Here is a 19,920-nt window from a genome sequence, read left to right as displayed (position 1 = left end):
TAGCGCGTGAGCCCGGCCGGGCTAAGTTATACCGGACGCCGCCGTCTGTTGAACCCCCGGCCCGACACGGCGCAGCAGCCGCTGGTATTAATCAAACAGCCCCCCCCCCGCCGCCGCCTGACACGGGGCAAATAGTCATGAATGCTCTTATCAGCCGCTCTAATAGTGGCCCGACGTTACCGTCAGATTCATGGTGGCGTAAACTATTGCGTCTCGTCGCTGTCGTATCGCGCAATCGCCTCCCTCTCCACGGGCCTCGTTCATAACGGCCGGGACAGCCTGAGCCCGGCCAATGAAATTCAAGACACCGCCTATCACCCGCTGAGATCTCCCACTCTGTTTACTCCTATTTACATATATTTATATGGATTGTGTGTTTGTTTTTTTTAACCGACCAACCATGGCCCAAGCAGGTGTGATGAATGTGTTCCAGTAGGTGGGGGTGGGAGGGGGGGGGGGGCAAGGAGGGGTTCAGCCCACGCTGGACAGATCTGTGGTCATGTGACTTCCTGCCCGCCGTTGCTGGAGAACCTGGGGAGTCCGAGCCTGGTCTGCAGCAGCATTACTCCAGAAATGCTGCTGATAAATACATGACAGATCGATGGGAGTGTTTTCTAAAATATGCGGCTGAATGTTTTTTTGCTTTTGTCAAAAGTTTGGAAAATCTGCCTTTGCAAATGCAACAAACTGCACATTCATGGTCATGTGACCGCGTTATTGTTCGATCAAGTGGGTGAAAGACGCAGAGAAAATAATAATCAAATGTTGGGGATCCCCCCCCACCACCACCACCACCATCATCGCCGTCCCTCCAACCCCCCCCCCCCCCTTCATTTGGTTCAGTTTGATTAATCAATTAATATTCTTTTTCTCAAGGTCTTTTTTTCATACACCTCATCATTAATAAAGGCAGACATTCAATTAGCAGCTAAATCTTGATTGCAGCTTTTGTCATACCAGTCTCCCCTTCTGTGCTTTTTTTTTCTCTTCTTCTTTTCTCTTTTTTTTTTCTTTTTTTGGGGGGGGGTCTCTGTATAGTCCAGGGGTGTAGCGATGACGTGGGTTGGGCAGTGCTGAAAAATTAACTAATTTCATTAATCTAATTGTCATCACTTTCAGCCGTCCCACTAATAAGTCCAAATTAATATGATTAATCAATGTGACGACATAAACTCATTCAATTACAGTATTTCAAAGGCGAGTGGGGGGGCGGGGGTGATAGGGAGGCGCGGCCGGTGAAAAGGGGGCGGCCCGCACGCAGCGGCGTTGCTGCGAGCGGGCCGCCCCGGCCCGCAGAATTGAAGGCAGGTCGGGCAATTAGTCATTGTGAACGATCAACAAATGGTGATGAATTGCGGGGGACGGATGCCGCGCGGGTGCAGAGTCCCGTTTGATTGGGCTGAGCGATGTCCCGATGTCGGTGCGGCGCAGCTCATTGTCTTGTTTATTCTGGGATGTTTCCCAGGATCTCCTTCCGATGGCACGCAGAGAATCGTTTGGATTGTGGGGAATTCCTGACGACTGAAACCTTTTGCCCACTTTCCTTTCCCAGTGTTTTAATGCTTCTGAATTCCTTAATAACAATGATGAACAGAACCTGCTTGTTAAAGAATTCTCTGCACAGTAACTCAGTCATGGACTTTAGCTGTGATTATCACATCTGGTGAGATAAGACAGACATGTCTTCACCCCGAGGCTGGGAAAAGTGTTGTGTTTGCATAGTGCAATGATGTTTATTGACATTATTAATTTTGACAGCACAAAAGAAGATACACAATATACACTATTCACTATAGGCATATGTATTTCACCACGGTGATCCAAAAATCATTAAAATGTTCTATTTCTTTCGTAATATTTTTTGACCTTGGACGTCAATGCAAAGTGAAGTAAAATTTCCATGATGAGGCGCATGAAAGAGGGTTGCACAGAGTTGTTTCATTGTACAGTAAATATAGTTTGGCTCTGCTCTCAATTGAACACAGTTCTTTTTTATTATTATCATCATTATTGTTGTTATTATTATTATTATGGGCCTTGTGTTCAACATTCATGGGTTTCATTTTTCTTAGATTGTAAAAATTTGTTTAATAATTCTATAAATCTGCTTTTTTGTGGTTGTTGTTGTTGTTGTTGTTGTTTTTTAAAAAGAGGTCTCGCTTTCTGTAAACGACTGCACTTTACAGAAACACATTCAGCGACACATGCGTCTCCTTCAAGGTCCTCGTTGAAATGCACTCCCCCCCCCCCCCCCGAGCTCTTCCTCTAACCCTCATTTGGATGAAAACAGCGTGAACTGTGCACGGGCACGGCGGCGGCCTGCGTGTTTACTCTGGAGCGGCAGCAGCCGCGCCTGTCATTCGTATGTTCCAGGTGCACTTGGCCGAGGGGGCTGCGATGTGCTGGCGCAGCACTCTGGGTGATGCCCTCTAATGCGCTCTATCTTATCAGCACAGCATCACCACCAACACCCCCCCCCCCCCACCACCACCACCAACACCCCTTTCAAACTGCCATCTGATTGAGCAGCGCGATGCTGTTTGAGCCTTAACATTGGGAATGGTTTACAGAGGCGCCGTCTCTAATTTGTGAAGTGAGGTATTATGGTGGGGGGGGGGGGGGGACAATTAGACCGCCGTTCGATTGGCGTGCAGAGGCCCGGGTGCTGACAGTCAGGAGAAGGCTTTCAAATGTCATACCAATTAATCTATCCAGCCATCAAACAATATTCTGGAAACAAAGTCAGGGGGGCGATCAATCCGCATCACTTTTCTCCTCACCGGGTTATGGGAAAATTGATTTGTCAAACAAAGCATTTTGGAAGCAGCGCATGGACTTGTTCGGGATCCATTAGCCTCCATTGAGCATTTTGTTTAACATAGGATTTTCATCACAGAGAAAATGCAGTGTCCTCAATACTGCCAGCCACAGGTTTTACGATTTCTGATTTCTTTGTTCTTGTTCAGAGAGGTTTAGAAAGTGCTGAGGAGGACTGAAAAAGTGTGGGGGGGGGGGATTCTAATGCCATTAAAAATGACTTAAAAAAAAAAAAAGACACTTACTTTTGAAGCACCTACGTTATTTTCTATTGTAGCATCTTTGTTATTCACCCAGATTCCATGGGGCAAACTCTCTCGGTCTCGGAAATGACACTTTTAGTCCCTGTTTACAGATTTCAAGAAAAGAAACAGTGAGTTGTAGCTACCTGCTCAAACTGAAGCTTTTTTTTTTTTTTTGGACCTTCGATGAGTTTAAAAGAGGACAAATAGTGAAATCAGTGAAGGAGGAAAGTTCACTCTGGCATCTAGAAAACACTCGGAGAGTGAAATTGTGGTCCTGTTGACAAAATGTCACCTTAAATTGTGTTCACTAGTCACGAACGCAGCACATAATAATAATCAGTTTAATTCTATCTGGGATGACGGCGGCATTAGCCCCCAGCGTCGCTGTTATTGTACACGGCGGGGTTATCCTGCCATCCTATCCACAGTGGCTGCCTTAAGCCGCATCATGAATTCCCTGCACAGTGTATTGTTCTTAGGAGGAACTGTATCACATTGTGCCCGTCATGCTGTTTTAGAGGGGAGAGAGCTTCCTCTATGGGATTTCTCCCAGGCCCTTCCCCTGATAATGTATCTCTCCCTAAAGGCTCGGCTTTCGCGACCTTGTCTTATTCATCGAGGGCGTTTTAAAGCGAAAGAACTGAATCCTGAATGGGCCATTTCCCCTCTTTTAACACCCCTTTAATGTCATCAGTGAAATATGAAGTCATTAGGCGATATTAAAACACTGCTGACAAACTAATTAACGGGAGACATTAAACAGGACGGCCTTGATTAATCCGCTTTAACGATTCTTTTTAAGTGGTTCTGGTCAAAATTAATACAGATTTACTGGTGATCTTAAGGAAAAAAATACTCTTATGTGTATCGGACCTCAAGGGCAACCTAAAGTCACTGGTCTCTTAGCTCCAAACTGCTGGTTCTCCCGAGCCACCATCTGAACACCAAAACATGTCAACTCAAAGAGTTAGAGTTTACTGGTGCCACCACCACATGCTGTGTGAACCAATCCTGGGTACTTTTTTTTTATTATTAACATTTTGATTGTTGCAGACGGGACGCTTCGCGATTAGAGTGATCACACATAAATGTAGGTCCTTTAAACTGTTTTATTACATTTTAATAAGTATTCTGACACATGCCGATGAGTTATGAATTTATTTCTGGGAATAAAGATTTTTCCAAAAATAAACTTTTTTTGTTGTTATTACACAATTATTATTTTTATTCACAAGTCACATTTTTTAATCATGCGATCATTAGTCTGTTTTTAGTTTTCCTTTTGAAAATGATGGGTGCCGTTGGTTTATCAATGTCATTGTCAATGTCTCCCTCTTGTGGCACAGATTAGGTACTACTGAGGCCACATAATTGAATCGGGTAAACAAAAACCTTGAATAACAACCTCATTATTTGCTATGTATTCATTCTGTTGTTTTGCTCTCGTGGTGGCGATAGCAGACGTAATATTTTCATATGATACTAAAATTCATTTGCACACAAAGAAAAAGGGCACAGGAACCTGGCGCGTGACCGGCACCGGAAGAGACCGAACGTAATTTCCGCCGTCGCCAATGGGCGCAGTTAGCATGGCACTCAACTATTTACGCCGCACATAGAATGACAGTGACTCTCGACATTTTTCACAGATCTGACGTTCTCATTTCACGTCAGTAGCAGCGTTTTTGCAGACGCACACTGTTTACAATACGTATCGCTCGGTTGCTACATCAGTATGACATTGAAGATGTGATCTAGGCTATCGATCAACGACGACTGTGGTTAGCCTTAGCTTATAGCTTCCATCGATAAATGCGAGCACAAAGGCCGTACCTACGGCCGCGCTATTTTAGAGAATGTACCCGTCCTGGGGGAACTTTGGCGGACAGCCTTCACAGAACTATGGAGGCTCCATGCCCCGAAAATCGTCCGGCGACGACCAGGCACCGAGCTTCGGCGGGTTCGAGGCCTCGCAGGGCGGCTCGATGTTCTCCAGTCTACGTGAGCAACACCTCCAGCAGCTGCAGCAGCTACAGATGCTGCACCAGAAGCAGCTCCAGTCCGTGTTGAACCACGCCAGCCACCAGAACTCGTACAGTGCCGGACACTCGAGTGGGTACTCGGAAACATCATGGCACTCGGAGCCACCCCAGCCCATGAAGGCGCCGGGTCCTCCCCCGGGTCACCAGCAGCCGCCGCTTCCGCCTGTATCCCAACCCCTCGACTGTCAACCGGTTCCTCCTCTACCGGAATCCTCCCCAGTGAAACCTCCAGAGAACGGCGCCCATGAAGATAGCAAGAGACAGGCACCGACCACAGAAGACAAGCAGTTTCCTTTGCAGGTAGGCGAACTTGATCAAGCATCAACAACTGATAGTGGTACTCTGTGGTTTATGTTGGTCTTGAATGCATGAGAGTGTGCAAATAGTGGGTCCAAACTACTTCCATCACACAGACTGTGCAAGAACCCAAACAGTCCAGAATGAAACTTCGATATCGCTGCACATTACATTTCAACCTGTGAATCAAATTTAATTTGAACAGTGCTAAATCACATCCAAAGACGTCTCAAAGCGCTTTGTACAATCAGAGGGAAAAAAACAACTGGGCCTCCAGAACAAGTAAAGTGCGACAGTGGCCAGGAAAACTAGAGTAGATCCAGACTCCAGATGGCCATCATCTGCTTATGACCAGTTGGGGTAAAATGAGCATTTATGTTGAAAATTTCCTGTGTTCTGTGTGCTGGATCTGACCATTGTCATTGTAACTTTTTCAAGCAGGATAAACAGCAGTTTTGGTACAAACAGCATCTTCATAATCTACGGCAAGAGAGAGAGAAACTGTACCATAAAGACGCAGACAGTTCTGCACCACCACCGCCACCCATGCTGGATCAGACAGCCGCTGCTGCTCCTCCTCCTCCTCCTCCGTCAGATCCACCCAAAGGCTTACCTCCTCCACCCCCTCCGAAAGACGAGCCTCCAGCACCACCTCCACCTCCTGCTGATGCAAAGGTAAGCCCCCACCCCACCCCCGTCTTCAACAAGTTGGTTTGGATTTCGTTGCACTGAATTTTCTACTGCTTCTGCATGTTGTCTATGGTGTACATTAAAATAAGGTTGGGGGAGCTGTCATGAATTTCTTCCGTGGCGTTGCTGTTGTCTTTAAAGTCTGCTTTGATAGAGTTAAAGTAAATCATTTTCAAAAACCTGCAAAAAGGAGCTGGCTGGAGCTCACAGTGCACGTCTGAAAAGTGAATGGATGACAAATGAAAGGATTTTTTGACATTGAATAAATTTGTCACATTATCATGAGCCAAAACAAAACCAACATGTAATGTTTTTTGTTTGTATATTTATTATGTGTTATACACTTAAGTTCACATGTTCCTATTTTTAATTTCTTAGTATTGTTTGTTTGGGAATATTTGTAAGCACTCTTTGCTTATAACTTTGCTTACCACGATTAAGACAGCAAATCCTATTTGGCACTCCAGTCACTGACCTCAGCGGTCCATTTTGGATATTTCTGACACAAAAGCACCCTCTCTAACTTATGTGTACAATTGAAGAAGATGGTTAAACCTATGCATCAACTTAATATAGAATTTCAACCGTCTATCAAGAGAATTTGTTCAAATATTTGGCTTAGCAGATTTCTTTATAAATGTGCATAAAGTAAAAGGAAAAAAAAACTTGCTCACTCAAAATCTAACATAATTATTAACATGTTGTATAGTAGGTATAAACTAATAACTGGACGTTTTCTTCAGTATTTCTGTTTAAGATGCTTGTTTTACTCTGGTAGAATTATAGGTCACCTTTAAATTGAATGCATTTGTGTTTTCCTTATTCTAAGGGTTATATATCATACTATATTTATTATTTAGTTATAAAAAAAAAAAAAACTAGTTCACGGATGGCGTGTAAAGTTGATGTTGGAATTAAATGTACGTGGATACCTGTGTCAAAGTTTAAAAGGTGGGTTCTTTTAAACTTTGAAGCAGTAGCTTGTATTTCTCTTCAACATATTTTGCCCAAAATATCTTGAGTGTGTTGTTAATCCTGTTCAATAGTGATTAATTCATTTAGAATTATAAAAAAAAAGCATCCAAGTCAATTGGCAAACATTCACAAGGATTAGTCCAAGCTCTCACTTGCACCTTATCTCATGTGCAAAGCTAAACTAAATTATGCAACAATACTCTTTGCAAGTTGCACAAATTGTTTAGCTCCATTATTGCCTTGAATATTTTTACAGCAAGAGGTCCCTAAAGACCCAGAGGAGGTTGCTCGTCTCCAGCAGTTGCAGGCTGCAGCAGCACAATGGCAACATGTCCAGCAGCAGAGAGCAGCCTTTCAATATCAGGCTCTCATGCAGCAGCATGAAAAACTTCAGCAGATCCTGGAAAAATACCAACAACTCATACAACAGTCTACAAACGTGCAGGTTGGTAAACATTCTCTTTTTTTTTTTCTTTTTTCTTTTTTTTAGATATTTCTATTTGGTTGTTTTTTTAAAGTGCCAAGATAACCCTTATATAGAGTTAAAGGTTATACTTTTTCTTGTAAACTAAAATAGCATAAGACTGTAAATTACAAGAGCTTGAATCTAAAATAAATAAAATGGTGTGTCACTTAAATCTTGTTTAAATCTATATTCTCATTTACCTGACCAGTAGTTGACTGAAGATAAAATAATCTCCCCTCAATACGTTGCAGTCGATGACTCCTGAAATGCAGCTGAGACACTACGAGTTGCAACAGCAGCAATTCGTCCCTTTGTTCCAAGAGTGGAATCACTCCTTCATGCTGTGGCATGAGCAATTCCAGTCGTATCATCACAAAGACCAACTACAAGACTATGAACGTCAGTGGAAACAATGGCAGGAGCAGATGAACGCTACAAATGGACACCTCCAAGAAAGGGTTGCCACCCTTACTGCAATGGTGCCACTTTCCTCAAGTCAGTGCACTAATGCAGTTGCAGGACAGTTTAGCCAGTATCCTGGACAAGATTTACAGCAGCAGCACAAAGTTAGTGCAGAAATGCAAATTTCACCTGCTGCACGTGGTCCTAGTGCCCAAGGACCACCTGCTGGTCCTGCTGTGCAAGGTGTGGGGCAGAGACCTATGGGGCTACCCAATGTTCCTCTCCCAGGCTTCAATATTAGAGGCCCACGGTCAGTTGCGAAGTCTTTATTATTATTTTTTTGAATTGAGGATAAATAAAGTTAAATTGTTATTTTGTATTGTTTGTTATGTTGCTTGTTGTCCAGCAAAGGAATATTGTGTTTCAAGTATATATTTTTTGTTTTCCCTTTTTCTGTTAGTCCCAGTGAAAATACCCCAAGATCAAACCAACCATCTCAGCGTTTTGATGGCCCTCCACCACCATTTAATGGCCCTCATCCACAGTTTGATGGCCGTCCACCATCGTTTGATGGTCCTCCACCAGCTTTTGAGAGCTCTTCGCCTTTGTTTAACCCACCACAGAAGCCCTTTGATGGCCCTCCACAAGGATTTAACCAAGCACAGCAGCGCTTTGATGGTCCTCCACGATTTGACCGACCACCACCACGCTTCGATGGTGATAAGCCACAGCAGCGCTTTGATGTCCCACCTCGACTTGAGCCGCCCCGGCCGCGATTTGATGGCCCGCCTCGATTTCAGCCACCACGGGAGCGCTTTGATGGTCCTCCTAGATTTGATCAGCCAAGGCCGCGTTTCGATGGCCCTCCTAGATTTGATCAGCCAAGGCCGCGTTTCGATGGCCCTCCTAGATTTGATCAGCCAAGGCCGCGTTTCGATGGCCCTCCTAGATTTGATCAGCCAAGACCGCGTTTCGATGGCCCTCATACATTTGACCAACCACGGCAACACTTTGATGCCCCCTCCAGATTTGAACCGCCCACAAAGCATCCTGGTGCCCATGCTTTTTTTGAACGACCTGCTCCTCCTCAGCAAAAACATTTGCAAGGTCCACAACCTAATGAGGAATCTGCCACGAGAGTTACTGAAATCACAGAATCAGCTGAGCAACAGCTTTCAAAACAAGAAACAACTGAAGCAGTGTCGGATACAAAGTCCAAAACTGAGGATCTGACAGATGACAACGTGCTTGGGTGTGAAGGTTTTTTTCTCCAAAATGATCCAATTCCTCAAACGGTAAATACTAAGACAAGTACTGAGAAACCTGATGCTAAGGAGTCTAAGAACTGCGAAAAGTCAGAGCCTCTGCGTAGTGACCCCTCTGAAGTCGTTTCTTCTTCTTTCAAAACCAACCCTACTGCTGGACAAGTTTCCCTCAATCAAACTAAACCACTGGAAAGCAACAATCCCCCACTGGTTTCAAAATCTGTTGATATCCAACAGGAGCCAGACACTTCAAACCAAATGCAACCAGGTCTAATAAAGACCCCCTTTGGTAGTGGACGGGGAAAGCCCCCAGTACATATCCAAATGCACGGAAGAGGGCGTGGGCAGATGGGCTATGGAGGATTTAGGGGACCTAGCACTGAAACATCTGATGAGAAAATGGGAGAAATGTCATATGACTACATGCCACCTGAGGAAGAATATGACATGCCACAAAAGGAAGAACAACAACAAGAGGAATATCACTGGCAAGAACCTTCGTGTGAGGAATACGGTGGAGATGAATCAGAAGTTCCGCCAGAGGAAATATGGATGCCGGAGGAAGATTACTTTCCAGCCGAGGAGGAATATTACGAAGAGCCAGTTGGACCTTTCGCTATGGGTAGAGGAGGACCACAAATGATGAGAGGTGGACCTCCTTTGGGAAGAGGCGGCTCTCCTATGGCAAGGGGAGGACCACCTTTTAGCAGAGGTGGTCCCCCATTAGCAAGAGGCCTACCTATGGGTCGTGGCGGACCGCCTATGGGTCGTGGCGGACCGCCTATGGGTCGTGGTGGACCGCCTATGGGTCCCGGAGGTCCACCGATGGGTCCCGGAGGTCCGCCTATGGGTCCCGGAGGTCCGCCTATGGGACCTGGAGGTCCGCCAATGGGTCCCGGCGGTCCACACATGGGTCGTGGCGGTCCACACATGGGTCCTGGCGGTCCACCTATGGGTCCTGGAGGTCCTATGGGTCGTGGTGGTCCGCCTATGGGTCGTGGTGGTCCGCCTATGGGTCGCGGAGGGCCGCAAATGCTACGAGGAGGGCCGCCCATGGTTCGAGGAGGTCCACCAAGGGGAAGAGGAGTGCCACCCCCATTTGGACGTGGTGGACCTTACTTGGAACGAGGTGACCCTATGGATAGGCAGTGGGAGGAATCTGAGTCAGCAGAGTATGCAGAGGATGGGGAGCCCACCTGGGAAGGTTTGCCTCCAGGTAGAGGCATGAGACCCCCATTTCCACCTGGCCGAGGGCATCCCCCACGTGGTCACCCTGGTTTCATGCAGCAAGGACCAGGACGACCCCCTCACCATGCACATGGACCAATGGATCATGAGTTTGTAAGGCATGACTTTGATGGTGAAAATGCTGAGCAGGAGTTCTATGGTCATGCTATGCATTCTGAAGGTGGAAGGGGCAGGCGACGTATTCCACTACCACCCCATGAAATGACGGACCCAATGAAAGACCAGTTTTATGAAGAAGAGTTTGATGGAGAAAGAGGTTGGCCACACGTCCGAGGACGTCCAATGGCTCCTCATGAAATGATGGATCCTGGAGTCAGGAGAAGGCCAATGGGAAGAGGAATGGCAAGAGGCATGTTTCGGCCAGGCCCAACCCATCAGATGCATAATGAAGAAAACGATGAGGGATACGTTTTAGACTATGGTCATGGGGAAGAAGTGCCTCGATGGCGACCACCTAAGGACTACCCTCCAGAGGACTATCGAGATCAAGACAACTACTATGAGTCTGAAAGGGAAAGGGGACGACCTGCTTCTGAGAGAGACCACCACCGGGATGGTCCTAGGCAAGACGAAATACCAAGGGGTCATCCTTTTGAGGAGCAAAGCCGGGGAAAGGGAGAACTTAGAATTCGTGAGTACAGGGATGAGTCACCTTACCCACAACCTCCAAATTTTGACAGAGCAAGGCTTCCTTCTTCGGAGAGAGGATTCTCTGCTGACTACGATGATCACAGAGGTCACTATGACGAGCACAGAGCAGAACTTCCTTCAGATAGACCTCCACCTTCAACGGCTCATGGCACAAAATTACCAGAGAGCCCTGATTCTGCCGCTCATGGATCCAGTGGCCCCAGTGTTCTCGCCCTTTCCCACCATCAGCACGAGATCATCTTGAAAGCTGCACAGGAGCTGAAACTCATCAGGTATTTCTTAAACATCTTCATTGATTAGTATCTCTTGCTTGGTTTGCAAATGTTTGACTCAGCTGTAAGAGTCCACGTCGATTATACTATTTACCTATTTGTAAACTCGACTTTGAGCTGTAGCCTTTTTTCAACAGTAATGGGCAACCATTGGATAAATATATATAATCTATAAATATGATATCGCAAAAAAAAAAACGGTCTTTGTTATCAACTGACCATTGGAGATTTGAAAAAAAATAAAGAAAATAACCCTCATTATTGAAATAGTACTCTTAATTGGAACATTTACCCTTTTCTTTAGCAGTCCCAAATATGCATAAATTAGGTCTACCTTATAATGCATTTCGTTAAAAAATCAAATATGAAATTCACTTCCAATCTTGTGTGAGCAGGGAAATGAAGGTGGCCAAAACACCTGAACCTCAGAAAGCTGCAGAGAGCGTACCGGACCTTCCTGCTGGTCTTCTTGGTTTGGAAATACCGCAAGACATCAGGAATGTTCTGAAGGTACAATCTTTTTTTTTTTCCAACGCAGTTTTGGTGTGTTTCCTTGACATGGTCATATGCGTTGGATGAATGACCCGTCAACACTTTCACATTCACATCTCCATTTTGAATTAACTGCAATTTGCATCTTTCCTTTTGCATGTAAAATCTGTATCTTTATGCCACACCAAACTTTCATTCTCAGGGTATGACAGCCGCAGCTCAATCTACTGGTCCTGAGCCTGCAACTTTGGATGCTAAGCCCGTTTGCGTGGACTACCAGCCAACTGCTCCTACTCCATCCACAGTCATGCCAAAAACAGTGGATTATGGACATGGCCATGGTACAAACAGCAAATGCACAATATGTTTCCCCTAAATTCAAATTTTTTTTCAAACTTGAGTTGGTGACATAACACTCGTCGTTGTAGAGCCCGGAGCCACCGTTGAGCGAATTTCTTATGGCGAGCGAATTGTATTAAGGCCTGACCCAGTGTCACACGACAGGGCCTATGAAAAGGGTGAGTTGATCAAGACCAAGGAGAAGTTGATCATGGAGGATCTTCACTTAACTAAGAAAACGGTTATTTCTCCCAGAACCTCTTGGTGGCAGAGACCATTACAGCAGAGACCCGTACTATGAAAGGCGCTCGGATCCATACCTGGAGCGCCGGGAGTACAGTCGGGAGCGGGAGTTCTACAGAGAGAAGCCTCCGCACGAGTATGACCGAGAACGCTTCGAGAGGGATCGCTTCCCCCCAAGGGACCGCGAGGAAAGGTACGTCGGCGCCTCTCGTGTCTTTTTCGCCATCCTTTGGGGAAAAGCCTTGGAACTTGTGTAATGCTTTTATTTTATTTGTCTGTTTTCAATTCAAGCACTCAGTCCATGGTTGATGAAAGGTACATTGTTGCATTGTGATTGGTCCTCGTCGTGTCGTGTTGTGAAATATAATATTGGTCCATGCGTGGAGGACCTGATCATTCTCCCCTCTCCTCGCTGCAGAGGGCCACTGCCACCCCACGCAAGGCCAGCATACCGGGAGAGGGAGCGGGAGCGGGACTTACGAGAGAAGGACCGGAGTGGCAGCCGTGACCGCGAGGATCATTATGGAAGACCACCGTATGACAGACCTCCGTACGAGCGGAGCGGACCCGAGCGTTACAGTCACAGCGCCTCACCGTACGGTACGCTGGAGTGCCCACACTGTTGAAAAGACAACCCTGAGATGGTTTACCTCCACTTGGACGACAACGACGACGCCTGTATGTCTTCGCGTCCTGGAACTGGTCCGTAACTGACGCAAATCTTGTGTGACATCATTACACAGGTGACAGAAGAGGTTACCCTGAAGACCGAGGGCCTCCGACTGCTCCAAGCCTCCCCCCTCCACCACAGCCACCTCCGCGAGTCGAGAAGAAGCCGGAGATTAAGAATATCGACGATATTCTAAAACCACCCGGCAGATCATCTCGACCTGAAAGGGTAAGAAGTCCAACTTGGATGTATCCCAATCTAAGAGTTCCATGTTATCAGCCTCCTTTTAAAGGCACAGGATAGCAACAGCTTTTACAATACAGATCCAGTCTATGTTTGATGAACTAAGAACTGAAACTTGTCTTGGTCTGGTTTGTTTTGGACAGATTGTGATCATTATGAGAGGGCTTCCAGGAAGTGGAAAAAGCCACGTTGCCAAGCTCATTCGGGTGAGTGGATTTAGTGATAGAAGCTTAAATAAATCAATACATCCAATAGGTTTAAATGTGGACACCCTTTCATTCACATGATTTAGGACAAGGAAGTGGACTGCGGTGGTGCACCTCCAAGAGTGCTGGGTTTGGACGATTATTTCATGACGGAGGTTGAGAAAGTTGAGAAAGACCCAGATACAGGCAGAGGGGTGAAGACGAAGGTCAGTCTTGATGATGTGACGGGTTTAAAAGGACATTTATTTATCAAGTCACCAATAATATAGTCAGCGTGAAGATATGCAAGAGAGTTTCAAAACAAATCTCCATCACAGGTTCTTGAATACGAGTATGAACCCGAAATGGAGGACACGTACCGAAGCAGCATGCTCAAGACATTCAAGAAAACCCTGGACGACGGTTTCTTCCCCTTCATCATTTTAGACACCATCAACGACAAGGTCAAACACTTTGAACCCTTTTGGAGCGCCGCCAAAACAAAAGGCTTTGAGGTGAGTGCGGAACTTTGACAACCGAGTCAGAGGAAAGTTTTCTCAAACCGGCCGCCTCTAAAGTCCCTGTCGTTCTGTTTGGCTTGAAGGTTTACGTGGCTGAAATCACTGCAGACACTCAGACGTGTGCAAAGAGAAACGTCCACAGCCGCAAACTTAAGGACATCATGAAGGTCTGTGAGCTCTTTCCTCTTCTTTTTTTCCCAGATAATTTCACTGAAACGAGAGTTGAGCGAATGAGAAATCACAAATAGTAATATGCAAGTGGTGCCCTCTTGTGGCAAGTCAAAGCAAGTGCACTGTATCCATAGCAGTTCTGTTACATAATAAGCAAAGTGATCAAATGCAGGGGGGGAAAAAAACTCTACTTATTTGCTTTCTCATTATTATCTCCACATGTTGAGTGTTTGTATCTGCTGCTGTTCAGCAGTTGTTGATAATCTTCATAAAAGGACCTTTTTCCATCCGCAGATGTCCGGCAACTGGGAGTCTTCGCCGCGTCACATGGTGCGCCTGGATGTCAGGTCCCTGCTCCAGGACGCTGCTATAGAGGAGGTCTGGCGTCTGACATACAGCAGCTCACACAGTATCGCTGTCATGAGACCTAACCCAACTTGTGTGCACGTGTGTGTGTGCCTGTGTGTGTGTGTTGTCAGGTTGAGATGGAAGACTTCAACCCTGACGAGGAGCCAAAGGAGGCCAAAGAAGAGGAGGAGGAGGAGGGCGATCTGGTAAGAAAAACATTTTTTTTATTTCATAGCCACATATATCGACGCTAATAACAATATCTGTAGTGATGTGTCATATCCAGTGTCGTATCACTGCATATACCTGTATAGTTGCTGTATATTGCTCAACCATTTGTTACTCATAGAACACAGTTTCAGTCGTAGCTTCCTCTGGCGCTTTGTAGACTCTGTCTGTTTAATAGTGTGCTTTTGTTTGGATGAGCAGGTGAGTCTTAAACACATTGTCCAGATGGAAAACAGCACCAGTCACTGTGGTTGCATAAATCAGTGTCTTTATTCAAATTAATTGGCCCAAACGCAACAGAACAATGAGACAAATTGTCTCCGTTCCATGCTGCTCTCTTCTGTTGTTTACATTCTTTTCTTAGATTAATGTCCTCTGTTTTTGTAAGTCTGAATTACTGTCTGAATTAGTCTGAATTACTTTCCACTCACTTTTACATTTTGCATGCTGAATTGTGTCCAGGAAAATATTTCACAATCCTTGAAAAAAAAAAAAAAAAAAACCTGTGTTGGCAAAATGTAAAAGAACCGTGGTATTTAAGAGAAAAAGAAAAGAAAAAAAACCTACTCTTTATTTACATCGTCTATTCAATGACACGGCTACAAATCTCCCCACAGTCAATTTAAAAGTTTCTCAACCATGAAGTAACTGATGATTATTTAAAATGTGAAGGGATGCAGTTGTTCGGTAGTGTCTGTGTTGTTGAGGCTTGTGTGTTTGTTCACGACGCTCCAACTCATGAACAATTTGACCCCGATTGACCAAACCCTCGACGGAAACACCAACCCGGGTGTGATTGTGGTTTCGTTTTTGTCCGTTTCCAATCGAGAACAATAAACGCGGTCATCACGGCCGCTCACTGGAAACCAACACACGCAAACCTTTTGTGCAACAAGCCGTTATGTTCGACCTTTTATCCAATAGGAAATGAATTTCCTGTTGGAAGCTCTGAAACTCTCGCTCGCAGCAGAGGAGCTGCAGCACCAAATTCTGTCTTTGTCAAAGAGTCAAATTATTATTGTTTTTTTAATTATATATTTTTTTATTATTAATATTATTATTAGTTTCATAGGAGCACTTGTTGCAGTGCGTGACTGCCGACAGTGTCATCCTGCTTGTGCTGACCTCACATCTGATCCCATTGTTTTGTTTCATGTTTCCACTTTAATAGTTTTGAGTACTTTCTCAGTGAACATCTCTGGAGACGCTGTGTCTTCTATACGTGATAGAAGACACAGCGTCAATAATATGAACTCACTCTTGATGCTAACAGACCCTGAGGTCTGTTAGTACAAAACCTGCTTGCTGGTAAATCCTGGGCTCCAGGTTCCCAGCAGTTTGTCTGCTTTGCAATGTCGGAATGCTGTATAACACGAAGCCAGACTGGGCAAAAGCCCAGCGTGCACCCAGACAACCATGTTGTTTAATGCACAGTAGACGCTGTGCCTGCGACTTGACGCACACAAGACACTAACACATGAAACCGGAAGACATTTTAATACAATATGAAAAGAAAATGATCATTCTCAACTAAAATATTTCAAAGCTTCATCTTCACTTGGCACGAACATCAGCACTGATCACTTTATTTCACACTTTGCTCAGAAAGCTTGGTTTGTTGTTAATTCAGCATTTTACCCCACCTGGGATTTTCGTCTGTTTTATTTCTCTCTCTCTTTTTTTTTTATTAGTTGCTTTCAAAACCGCAACACTTCAAGCTGAAATCTGAGCAAATTGGTTTTTGTTTTTTGTTTTGTTTTTTTTATAAAAGGGAGGTTTTTTTTCTACATTTAGAAATGTGTTTTGTGATGCTGAAAAAAAATAATCCATGCAAAAGGAGACTAAAAAAACCTCACCCTGCGTTGAACCTCTGCAACTGGCAAACACGACAATAACGAGAAGTAAATTCACATCAAGGTGAACCTGAGCACATCAAGGTTAAAGCTCCAATGCTTTAAAAAAAAAAAAAAAATCACTGTTTCATACTAATGTGGTTTAAATATTATGCAGCTGTTGGCAAAGCTCTAAAATGTTGCACCCTGCTTAAATGTGTACATTCATTATGCACTGAAAATCTTTTTTTTTTTTTTTAATTTAAACTGCAAAGTGCTGTGGTGTCCAACAGTCCCATCAAAAGCAAAGAGGTTCTGCTGGTGGCGAACGTTGGATTTCTTCTCCGTCCACCGGTTGCAAAACTACCGCCGCCGCATTGAGCTCTAAAATAATTTTCCTTCTTGGTGCTGCCGCTGATGTTTCACACTGATATTTGCTTATAGGCAAACCATGAACAAGCAGCTGGATCTGCTCTGCTCCCTCAATTCTGATTCTATACAAACCGGCTCATCGGAGATGTTGATCGATCACAAAATGATCATATCATATTCTTGTGTTTTATGTCATTATTAGTATTATTATCAAGTGACGTAATACTGACAATACAACGTATGTAGCACCTCTGTTAAAATGTCTCCTGTTCAATGACCCTCGTCTGAAATACCCAGGTTCTAAACCAGCGGCAGTGCGTTTCACAGCAGCGTCCTCTTGGACAAACCTGCAGTCTTGTTGAACTGAGCAAAGCGGTGATTTTGCCAAAGTGCAAAAACAAAAAATAAAAAGAAATTGAATCCATCCAATCAGCAGCGGCTCAGTCGTCAATTTGAGTTTGTTTGTTTTTTGACCACGCTAGCTGTCTTAGCCTTGCATGCCCGTGCTGTAGTGCATCTCCATCTGTTGGTGTGCGGTCCTCAATGTCTCTAACCAGTGACGCTCTCTCCGCAGCCGCCTCCCGATTCATCTCTCTCACCCCCTCACTCCCTCTCCCTCCCTCCTCCTCCCTCTCTCCCTCGTGCCAGCCTCATGTTTAACCATTGCAGTCTTTCTTTATGTAATTCAGGGCTACATTCCAAAAAGCAAGTGGGAGATGGACACATCAGAGGCGAAGCTCGGTAGGTCGACCCTTTTCTGTACTGTCCTTCCACATACTAACTTAAAAGCTCGTAAACCTGGCTTGTTTCACTGGCGTTGATCTCCTGTTGAGCCATAAGTAGCAACTGTAAAGTTTGAAGCCTTTGGTTTAGTCACACGATCAAGGAAATATGTCCCCAGAGACGTCGATGGTTTAGCCTGAAGGAGAGCATTGCGCTCCAAACGTCGCTATTAGGATGTGCTTAATAGATGCACATAGAGGGAACAGAAGTGCTCAGTCTCTTCTTTTTTTCTTGATCTACTTGTGATTCATTTTGAGTCCAGCACTCATTTAACAGATGTGCGCGACGTCTCTGCCTTTTGCAAACCTTTGGTTCTTCACAGCTAAATTAGCAGTGGGGGGGGGGTGTCTTCCTTTTCAAGTGGAGGCAGTTCTAACCTAGACTGTGTGACCTCTTACCCGCATGCAGACAAGCTGGACGGTTTGAAAGTCAGCGGGAAGAGGAAACGGGAAGACGTGGCAGGCCTGGACGACTACCTCCAGCTGCCCGACGATTACGCCACACGCACGTCCCAGCCCGGCAAGAAAAGGGTAAAGGCGTCCGCCGCTTGTACGCAACGTGACGGCAGCGCGGCGGCATGGACCGGTGCCATGTTGCAGCTCACCACTGTCAACTGTTTCCATTACAGTTTTTCGCAAAATAAAAGCTATATTTCCAAAATTTCGACAGAGCACAATTGCGGTTTGCAGGATAACGTGCAGGGTGGTGTCACTCCCCCAGCCCCCCCACCCGGTGGTAACGCTGTGTCCTGTCCGCTGTCCCGCTCTAAGGTTCGCTGGGCCGACCTGGAGGAGCAGAAGGACGCCGATCGAAAGCGCGCTATCGGCTTTGTGGTCGGCCAAACGGACTGGGAGAGGATAACGGACGAGAGCGGCCAGCTGGCCCAAAGAGCTCTCAACCGCACCAAGTATTTCTAAGAAGAACCACGAAGACCCGTCTTTTTGTTTCCCCCCACCTCGAGCAAAGGGTACGTACGGTATTTTTTTTCTCATTGGATTCGTCTAGTTAGGGCGGCGCAAGAGTTTTGTCACAAGAAAAGGCCTTTCAGACCTTTGACCGATAGGATGAAAAATGTTCTTTGTGTGTAAAACACTTGAAGATGCTCAACAAGGTTCATCTTCCACTCGCTAGCACAAGCTACTTCAGCCAATTGAATAGAAGTTTAACTGGAATAACGTGAGTATCTCAGGATGTCGGTCAGAGCTTTCCCACGCACAGCTGCTTCAGCGGCCTCGTTAAAGATAAACGTGAGAGACGAGTTGGAGTTGAAGTCCCGGTGATTGTCACTCCCCCCAAGGTAGTGGTGATCTAACCTCCCAATTCCAACCCTTAATACTGAGTGCCAAGCAATGGGGAGGCAATGGGTACCATTTGTACAGTCTTTGCTATGACCTGCTGGTCAAATTGAAGTCAAGTCACTCTCGATGACACCGGCCGGGAGCAGGGTGACTTTAGAGCATGCTCAGAATACCCAACCCTCTTTGGATCACGTTCAGTCATTATTACCCATCCAGTGAAACCGTTTGAGCCAATGGAAATCTAGCGTTGGGCCTATTGGAGAAAGCGTTGCAAGCTCTGTTTGTTTGGAAACATCTGTGCCAGTTGCAGCTTATCATTGGTGCGTTTGTGTTTTTCTTTTTACCCCCTCTTCTTTGTGTAGGTCTCCAGAATGTGAAGAATGACCGAGGCTCACACCACCAGTAGTTGTCAAATTCATTATTAGTTGTCCTACTGACGTGGTTTAAGTCTAGGTCTGTTTTTTGCTCATTTTTAAAGAGGACGTCTGCCTATCATGTATCCCTTGGCTATTGTTGTTATTATTATTCATTTTGTGATGTCCCGTCGACAGACAATTCCTGCTGTTTTTTACTCATCTTGAACTTTCTGTACTGCAGTACTGTAGCATTGGTTCTCAGTCAGTGCAAATTTGGGACCTGGACAATAAAAGGCTCAGAAATAATCAAATTGGAGACTGTGAGTTTTTTGTTTTTTTAGCTCGCAAATGGTGCAAGTTAAAAGATGCTAAAGTCATCTTTAGCATCTTTTAATCCACAAAGTCCTGCTGTGAGTCTTGTGTCGGGGGGGGGCTCCCTGCGTTTGGTTAAGTGAGGACTAACTAAACT

At 45.3% G+C, this 19,920-nt stretch overlaps 1 protein-coding gene across 4 annotated transcripts; it reads left to right on the top strand.

Annotated features, from left to right (window-relative positions):
* The first annotated feature begins 4,621 nt into the window (after positions 1–4,621).
* On the top strand, positions 4,622–19,767 carry ylpm1 (YLP motif containing 1). Of its 4 annotated transcripts, XR_012929290.1 has the most exons (22): positions 4,622–5,404; positions 5,840–6,076; positions 7,323–7,511; positions 7,784–8,244; positions 8,395–11,370; positions 11,766–11,880; positions 12,065–12,203; positions 12,291–12,380; positions 12,457–12,637; positions 12,736–12,759; positions 12,863–13,044; positions 13,188–13,342; positions 13,501–13,563; positions 13,650–13,769; positions 13,881–14,057; positions 14,147–14,230; positions 14,529–14,612; positions 14,714–14,788; positions 17,704–17,755; positions 18,206–18,327; positions 18,568–18,764; positions 19,458–19,767. XR_012929290.1 is itself a non-coding variant. In XM_076049617.1 (21 exons), the coding sequence occupies exons 1-21, from the start codon at positions 4,919–4,921 to the stop codon at positions 18,712–18,714; spliced, it is 6,156 nt and encodes a 2,051-aa protein (XP_075905732.1). In that variant the 5' UTR covers positions 4,622–4,918; the 3' UTR covers positions 18,715–19,767. The 4 variants fall into 4 exon arrangements, 3 of the variants coding, with proteins under 3 accessions (XP_075905732.1, XP_075905731.1, XP_075905733.1); XM_076049617.1 differs by having other exon boundaries at positions 5,843–6,076; positions 18,568–19,767; XM_076049616.1 differs by having other exon boundaries at positions 18,568–19,767.
* The last annotated feature ends 153 nt before the right edge of the window (positions 19,768–19,920 follow it).

Source organism: Nelusetta ayraudi, unplaced genomic scaffold (assembly GCF_046127955.1).
Source record: "Nelusetta ayraudi isolate G7.1 ecotype Tasmania unplaced genomic scaffold, CSIRO-AGI_Nayr_v1 ptg000118l, whole genome shotgun sequence".
Classification (NCBI taxonomy): Eukaryota; Metazoa; Chordata; class Actinopteri; order Tetraodontiformes; family Monacanthidae; genus Nelusetta; species Nelusetta ayraudi.
The sequence above is the reverse complement of the archived record's forward strand: the minus strand, read 5'-3'. Positions and strand labels throughout refer to the sequence as shown.